The 9,018-nt window shown below is 39.7% G+C and overlaps 1 protein-coding gene across 1 annotated transcript; it reads right to left on the reverse strand.

The window, feature by feature from the left end:
• Nucleotides 1–3,683: 3,683 nt before the first annotated feature.
• Nucleotides 3,684–8,406, reverse strand: LOC126401809 (leucine-rich repeat-containing protein 3-like). The gene is made up of 2 exons (XM_050063318.1): nucleotides 8,063–8,406; nucleotides 3,684–5,704 (listed from the first exon to the last, which is right to left on the reverse strand). Exon 2 carries the CDS (start codon nucleotides 5,128–5,130, stop codon nucleotides 4,342–4,344), a length of 789 nt encoding a protein of 262 aa, XP_049919275.1. The 5' UTR covers nucleotides 5,131–5,704; nucleotides 8,063–8,406; the 3' UTR covers nucleotides 3,684–4,341.
• Between the last annotated feature and the right edge of the window lie 612 nt (nucleotides 8,407–9,018).

Here is a 9,018-nt window from a genome sequence, read left to right on the forward strand (position 1 = left end):
TCAGTAAATATGACCTCTAGAAAATTAACTTGAATTAACATAAAGCTGCACTAGTCATGACATTAATTATACATCAATTTTATTATTCTAAATCAAAAAGTTGGGCTGTAACTGAAGAAAAACAACAGCTTCAGTAGCAAATCTGCATGTTTATGTGACTTTATGAGATATGACTTTTGACTGTAAGGAGCAGAGGATGAAACCGTGTGACATTGTTGTCGAGCCACAACATCCACAAAGGAAAAAGGTTGTGAAGAATGGCTGGGCTAAAAAAATGATGCACTTTGATACAAGAGCTTGCGTTTCCCTTTCTGTTTTCCCTCAGCTAGTCCAAGTGGTTGCTTTTTTTCTGTGGTTCAGAAATCTACTTGCCCAGTAAATTTTTACTGGCCCCTAAACAAATGGTTTTAACCCCCTGAGATCCTGTGTCCTCATATGAAGACATTACATTTTGGATTTACTTGACCTTATACTTCATTCTGCTTAACTTAGAGCTGTTGTTCTAATTCGTGGACACTTTTTTTGTGCCATCTAATGGTAGTAAGAGCACAATACACTAATCCATGTAAAAACAAGATGGCAGCCATCTCTGCCAAGTCAGTCTGTAGCTGATCCTGAGACAAAAGTGGACATGGTCCAAAACCTGATCACATTTTATGATTGAAACTTGTTTATTTATGGTTAATTATGTTTGTAATTTGATATGGCAACAAATTTGACCAATTTTAGCGACAGTAACAAGATAAGACGTTAATTTGAGAGTACCCGTTTGCAGACATTGGGAATTTTTCATCAGCTCGTTGAAGGACATTGGGACTTTATTATCGTCTCGTTTGAGGACATTAGGATTTTCTTGTTGTTTTTTCTAAGGACACTGGGACATAATTGCTGCTGGGCTCTATTGTCATTGACAATGTTCGTTTTTTTATACTTATCAGATACTACTGATCCCAAATAGCTAGGAGAAAGTAAAAATGCATACTAAAGAAAAGACTGGGTCTCAGGAGGACATAGCGGTTATCAAATAACAACAGCTACCATGCATGTGAGATGCTGTAAACTCCTCAGATTTGTTTTTCAGAATTTTGACAAGCCTTTCAGAAATGACCGCTTTTCTTTTGCCTTGCTCTTAAACTTACAGCAAGCTGCGCAATACATAAAGTTTGCCCCACATCCTCCAACACCATCAAAGTAAACTCCTGTTTCCAGGATAATTGAAATGATCAGTCGTTCTTCAGCTCATTCACTTTGTTTTTTCCTGCCACCATTTTCTTGTAGGTGCCTGATTGGTACTGCATGTGCAACTCTTAATACAGATGAGAAGACGATGAAGATGAGAAGAAAGCAAGATGGCTCATTCCTTAGCTACTTCCATCATCAGCTCTGCATCAAGCAATTAAGTCTCTAGATTTACTAGTCCGATGTGGCATTTTACTTGCCCTGGTTAATCGGGCAATTCACCTTGTTAAACCTTGTATTAAATATGATATTTCGAAGAATGAACCAAGGCATTTTTCTCCCAACGATTGTGGTGTACAGAAAAAGTTTTTAGTTTTGCAACAGTAAATAGTTTTTTGAAAGGCACTGACAAATGATGTCCCCCAGATAAATAGAAAATGTGTCGTTCTTGACAGAAGATATGAATAATGTATTTTGTATGTTAGTTTGGAAGACTTCTTTAATTATGTATGCATATTTTCAATTGATGCATAAAACCATGTCACCTCCTCAAAAAGTGGAAATACCAAATAATAACGTCAAATAATGCTCAGCTAAGTTTGAAAAGTTGGTGTATGAATTAAAAAAACACAACTTGAGAGAAAAAAATGAAAAAGGTTAGCATATCTGCAAACCATGGCAACATATTCTCCCTCCAACCTCATCAAGTATCGACATTTGGTCACAGACTTTCCACGTCCAGATGTGATGTACAAAGTACCCTGGGTATGTTGGTTTTTGGCATTCTAGGACGCTGTGTAAGGTTCTGCCTGTTGCATGCATTGTCTGTTTTTAAAATACACTTCAGTTTTCACAAGACATATACAGTTTGCATACAGTCTCTTTCAAAATAAACACACTTTTTTTTTTTTCCTTCAACAACCAGCGCACGTGGTTATGTTTTGCCAACACACGCACATGGTTAGGTTTAGGAAAAAAGAACAGGTTTGGCTTCACTATCTTCTGGGAAGCAAACACCGGCCTCACTGGTGAAAGTCAGTGGTTGCTGGACCCATCCACCACCCCTCCCACCTGCCCTACTCAGACTTTCACTGCCTTCACTTTTGTTCTTGTCCTGCCGTGGTTCCCCCTGACAACGCCGGGTGCCGTCAAACTATAACTGCAACCGGCCGCATTTCATGTCGATATGAAAGGACAGCTTTTTTGTTGGTTTCTGCTGTCGGAAGTCATTTCCCAAGCGCCGGATTTCGACAACTTCGGGCTGAGACTGGGTTGACCATGGATACGTTAGGCTACATTTGCATGCTATTATGTAGAGGATCGTCAAGAAACTTTATGTTTAAGAGTGCTGTGGTTAATGTGTAGTTAGGCGTTAGGAGTTATGGTTCAGAAAAGATTAATATGTTTTGACTAAAAATACAATGAATAACCAGTTTTGTTGGCTGTTGGTCTGTAGCGGTGTTCTGCAGCTTGGTAGATGTCTCAGCTGGGTGTCACACCATCCAACATCCCCTCCACCTCATAATGACAAAGTAATTTTTGAAACTTTGATATGATAAGAATGAAACCTGCAAATGTTACATGTTTGTGGTTTGTAGAGATGTACCCTTCCAACATTTTCTTCTGGCCACTGGGCTGAACCAAAATGCTACAAAGTGGAAAGTGACTTTGCCGATAAATCATGTTGAACATGAGACACTCACAAGCTTGCTCTCCAATGAAGACATGAAAGATGGTGGCAGACAAAAACATCATATCTGTAAGGAGTGATGAGGAGGCTGTATTGTTCCTCATACCAGTACATTATAAATATATAGAACATATTTCCATTATGTTTTCCGCTGTTGGATGTTTTGCTGCTCTTATTCTGCAATGGCTCAATAGCACTGGACTAGAGAATTTGCACCATTGTGCATCATTTATCTCAAAGCACCAACTTCTATTGTCCATATCGCAGTAGTGGCTGGAGGTGAACATTCATTCATATTTTATTTTGTCAAATTATGAGAAATCGGTAAAAAATGTGTACAGTTTCTTAAATGAAAACGTGACTTGTTGAATGGCTTCACTTGCCCAAATGAACCAAAACTGCTGCAATATATTTCCACTTGAACCAGCCACCCAAATCCAATAAGAGTGCACACTGACATTCTGAAAATAGACTGCATGATTCAATCAGTACTTTTACTTAGATCTCCCAGTGTGCCAAAGTTTTGGCTGTTATGTTGTATTCATATCCTAAAAATGCATTCAGGAATTTCACACATTACTTCCTTCTATCTTGAACTTCAGAAATGTTACATGTAAGTGCAATTTACAAAAACCTTTGTGATCATTTCCAGGGACAAAATCTCAACAGTATTTGTTTGAAAGGTTAGACATCTACTCAGAGCTTTTTGTGACAGCAATCGATTATTTTCACTCTCCAAAGTGACAAAGTTATTAGGCTATATTTTGAAGCAAAACACTAAATGAGGTGAAGATTGCTCAGGCGTGAAATTTAATTCCTGGTTGCGGTTCCACCTTAAATGTAATGTACATTACACTGGGCCTCATAGGGAATTTAACACATAATACTTCTTTCACTTTTTTCTTCTTTGCTACTCCCCCCAAAGTCTTCATAACACTTTCACAAAAACAACTTAAAAGTGATATTTCTCTGCAAGTATCCCCCTCTGAAGCTGTGGGGATTATTTTTCAGGTACCTAATTCCACTGAACTGTGATTGACACTCTCAAATTCACCTCACTGTGTGGATGAATTCACCGTGAACTCTAAAACCACGTAATAATATGCAAAACGGTTTGGAGGTTTGGGTGAAGTTTACCTTGGAGATGCTTTTATGCATTACACATAACACTTGAGTGAAAAATAATGAACTGCCGCCTCTCGTTACCATGGCAGGAAAACACATCCAGACTGTTTTTGCTGCTCATAGTTTTATTTTGTAGCTTTAAAGATTCTACTTTAAGCTGGACGATGATGATTTTAGACCTTTTTTGTAATGTCTTTGTACCTTGAGGAGAGTTTTATCACAGCAAAGCTGTCACTTATCAATGTTCCTTCCCTTTTATGCTGTAAACATATTCATTGGTACACTTGCATCTGTATTCACCGGCGCACTTTCATCTATATTCATTGGTCCATCTTTTCTCAGGCACGCTAAAACACACTGCTGGCTGTGTCGTAGTCCTTGCTAATGTGGGAAGTGCTAGGCAGGGACTTGAGGTACTCCATGTGCCTCCTGGCGTCCTCCTGGTTGTGTCTGATGTAGTAAATGATATAAGCCGTCACCATGGAGAACCAGCAGAACATGGCCACGAACATGGCCACATCTGTTGTCTTGTGGTGGAAGTTGCAAAAGTTGATGCCCGAGTCTAGGACTTGGATTACCGGCTGTCCCACGTACTCCTCCTGCACCGATGTGTAGCAGCTGACGTCGTTCACCGTGTCGGGGTCGAGCCTCAGCTCCCTCAGCACCTCCTGCAGAGAGCACTCGCAGTGCCAGGGGTTGTGGGATAATCGCACGCGGGCATGGAGCTTGGCGAAGGTGTCCTTGGGGAGGCTGCTGAGGTGGTTGTTTGAAAGATCCAACGTCCGCAGGCTGTCGGAAATTCCTTGGAAGGCACCGACCTCCATGCTCTCAATGGCATTGTGAGATAAGTCTAGTTCCCTGAGGCGGTGGAGGTCTGTGAAGGTCTCCTTTGGGATGTGTCTGATTCGGTTAGATGAAAGCAAAAGAACAACAGTGTCCTTGGGCAAGTTCGGTGGGATGTTCTCTAAGTTGCGTGAGGTGCACTGCACCACCACGCCGTTCCTGTCCGTGCAGTGACAGATATTAGGGCAGGCATACGCAGTCATAATCAGAGACAGAAGCAAAGTTCCCACAAGAAAAAGAGAACCACAGGAAGGAGGTTTTATAGATGACCTACAACTGTAAGAGGCCCCCATTAGCGGACTGAAATCAGCCCTGGTTAAAACAACTCAAGGGGTTTGCGTTTGTGGGGGTTTCTTTAGGTACTGGTAAGATATGAAATACAATCCAGGAAGTCCGGTTTGAGTAATAAATCCATGAATTTAATGGCTTATCAGATGCCAAAAGGCAGTGTTTTAAAACTCAGTCTTGCAGAAACAAAAGTTGAGCCAAGTTCAGCTTTCCTGCCAGACAACCCTGCAGATTTTTGCTGGAGCCTTCTGCATTGGCATTGCGTCATTGGCCTCATTCAAACTTTTTTTTCTTAACGCAGAGCTAAAATCCATCTGAACTTGACCTTTCGTCTGGGTATTAATGGCTAAAGTTTCATCCTCAGGGCACTTTCCAGCATTCACTCAGACATTATTGTTCATCATATACCTCAACAGTTATGGAATTCCCAGCCCTGATCCAACAAAAAAGGACAACATGGGCAAAGGTTTGCATTCTAGCTAAATAAGATGTCAGAGTGCAGTGCAGCCGAGGAGAAAGGGAAGGTCATGGCTGTGAATCCAGGGTGGAAGGGGGCATGTCTTCTTGGCTGATTGGAAGCTAGAAAAAGAGAGAAAAAGAGAAAAAGATGGAGAGATGAAAGGTGCGAGAGAGGAAATGTCAAATCTCATGAAAGTTCATCTTCAGTTATGTCTTTATTTGCCTGCTACGGCTCAAAAAGCTGTTAAAACCTGCGATGATGTGAATTTAAAGACAACTCTTACATGCTTTTGTGTTAATTTTCTGGTCCCGTGATCTCCCACCACATATCCAGAGAACTTTCCACACCATCTCCCCTTTTCAGACACCTTCCTCCTCCGAGGGGAAGCCAGTAAAGTTCAGCATTATCATAATAATAGCATGTTTCTATAGAATGGGTTTGGGATTGGTCCCGTTGAGGAAATGCCATTAAACAAGGTGTGAGCTCATCAATATGCAAAAGATGAACTTTGAAACAGTGATATGTGATTAAATTTAAAAAAAAAAAACCTGTACTCTATCAGATTAACAGGGATGCATGTGAGAGCAGCGAAGGTGAGAATGCAAATGAAAGCAACTGTAGGACACAATGGGAGATAACAATGCAAAGAGCAACAGATAAGCAAGACAGCTCCTGGATCAAGATGATGAATGTCACACAAGTTGTTTAGAAATATTTTCAGATTTCTCAAGGGGTTGTAGAGTAATATAAATATTGATGAGCTAAAAAGTCTCAGTAAAACTATGTCACTGTAGGAGTATTATAGAAATATTATTGGAGGTGCAAAAGACAGATTAGGATAATCAATAACCAGACAGCATAATATAGGATGTACTCTAATCTAGGAGTAAAATATAATGAAAGTATGATATTGCAGTTATTAACCTCCTTATTCAATAAGGGAGATGAAACCATTATGGTGAGACAATTGGATTTCCACTGGATGCGTGTCCTCTGACCTGTTGACTTCAGGCCTGCCTCTGCCCATTATGTAGTTTTCAAGGTGTAGTGCAGGGAAATATGATACGCCGTGAACACTGTGTATTTTGTTTTGAAAATTAACCGGATGTTTTATCGTGTTTCTGTGCACGACTTCCTGCCCCGCACGATCTGCTCTGTGCTGAATTGCTGCGTTGTGCTCCGGCGTCCGGCAAAAATAGAAGTCCTGCGTATCTGTTGCGGAGGGCTCCGGAGTGCCGGAGCTGAGACGGAGCCGGAACGCAGCACAGCCGCAGCCGGTGGAAACACACACATTGACTAGAATTGAATCCTATCGGCTCCGCTGCCGTGCCGGAGCAAGACGCAACCAACACGCATCTGGTGGAAATAGTCAGTTAACAGATAAGTTGTTCAACAAATAGATAAACAGATAGAGAAAAGATATCTGGTTCCAGCTTTCTTTCGGGTTCAAAATATGAATATTTGCTAATTTTCTATTATATTTAATAACTTATTTATTATTAACCTCTATTAAATTTATGTATTTATTTTAGAAAGAATATCCCATTTCTAGCTTCCTTTGCGTTCAAAATATGAATATTTGCTGGTCCTCTATGATTTAAATTTATCTATTTATTTTAGCAAAAAATATGTGGTTCCGGCTTTCTTTCGGGTTCAAAATATGAATATTTACTAATTTATGAATATTTACTAATTTACTAATTTTAAAAAAAAAAAAAAAAAGAGAGAAAAAAAAGATAATAATAATAATTAAAAAAATCTGGTTCCAGCCTTCTTTTGGGCTCAAAATATGAATATTTGCTCATATACTTTGATATTTATTTGCTTATTTATTTATTTTAGCAAAAAATATCTGGGTCCAGCTCTCCTTTAGGTTCAAAATATGAATATTTGTTAATTTTCTATTATATTTCTTTACTCAGGCCTATTTAAGCAAAATAATAACTGGTTCCAGCTTTCTCTCGGGTTCAAAATATGAATATCAGCAAATTTTCTATGATATTTATTTATTTATTTACTTATTTATTTATTTATTTTAGCATAAATGAACTAGTTCCAGCTACATTCTGCTTCTAAATATGAATATGTGCTGCCTTTCTGCGAAAATAAATGTGGTTGTGCTTTGGATGTAATGGAATGGATTAATAATTGATTCATCAATCTAGAAAACAATCAGCAGAGTAATCGATGATGAAAATAAATAGTTGCAGCCCTAAAATCACTCTAAACAAAGTCTCCTAAAGTACACTTAAGAATAGGCCTATTATAAAATATATCTTACTGAGAATTTTTCACAGTGGCAGATCAATAATTATGTAAATTATGACGTCCATTGCTGATAAACTGATCTTAAAATGAACAACCATTGCTAGAAACTGTTTTTACTACTTGCATAATAATTCAATCACTGCCAAAACTGCACCGCGGCAATAAATGAGTGTTACTTAGAGGTGAGTTTAATTAGAGTCGACACCTACCTGACCTGATAGCTCCACTCTGTCCGGTTCACATCACCGTGCAGTCACCGGGAGAGCTTCTCTCTTTTGATGATGAGACATCCAGGAATAAATAGATACCCGCAGGAAACCATCCTTTGCAAATAAACGCACGCCTGCGGTGATAATCGCTGAGAATCACAGAGTCAGTCAAAGAGTCCGGATCCAACTGTTTGATCGCAGTTTCAAACCTCCTGTCAGTGCAGCTTTGCAGCAGCTGTGTGTCTGTCGGTGTGTGTGTGTGTGTGTGTATGTGTGTGTGTGTGTGTGTGTGTGTGTGTGTGTGTGTGTGTGTGGATATGCGCAGCGGCGCAGCAGTTGTACCGCTGTGGTCCCTGTGATCCTCTCACTCCGTTAAACGGGATCCCTGCTGATTCAGTGCTGAACCTGCGACTCACCGGGAGCACTACTGTTACTAACTCCACCCCCCTACACACACTCAAACTTTCTGACAGCACGACACTATCCACAGATTATCATCCACTCTGTCAGAACCCATCAATATGATGGCAATATCTTTTCCCCCAGTGGTGGAAGAAGTAGTCTGATCTTCTAGTTGAGTAAAATAAGCAATAGCACAGTGTAAAAATACTCTGATAGCCTACATGTGAAAGTCCTGCATTCAAAATGTTCCTGACATAAATTATTAGCATCAAAATATACTTTAGATATAAAGAAAAACTGACTCATTTTTGCAGAATGGCCCATTTCAGAATCATATTTATTACATTATTAGATTGTATTGATGCATTAACGTATTTATCACTTTAATGTTGTAGGTGTTAGTGAGTTGGAGCTAATTTTAATTACCTCATACAGTCAGTAGTTTTATCTATCAGGGACTGCATATCTATCAGTTAGGGCTGGCTCAGGCTTGCCCTGTACCAGCCCCTAGTTAGGCTGACTTAGGCCTAGTCTGCCGGAGGACCCCCCTATAA

This window comes from Epinephelus moara, chromosome 15 (assembly GCF_006386435.1).
Source record: "Epinephelus moara isolate mb chromosome 15, YSFRI_EMoa_1.0, whole genome shotgun sequence".
Classification (NCBI taxonomy): Eukaryota; Metazoa; Chordata; class Actinopteri; order Perciformes; family Serranidae; genus Epinephelus; species Epinephelus moara.

What these genes read in the sequence shown, in the direction of transcription:
- LOC126401809 (XM_050063318.1), bottom strand. Translation starts at nt 5,130, where the DNA reads ATGGGGGCCTCTTACAGTTGTAGGTCATCTATAAAACCTCCTTCCTGT.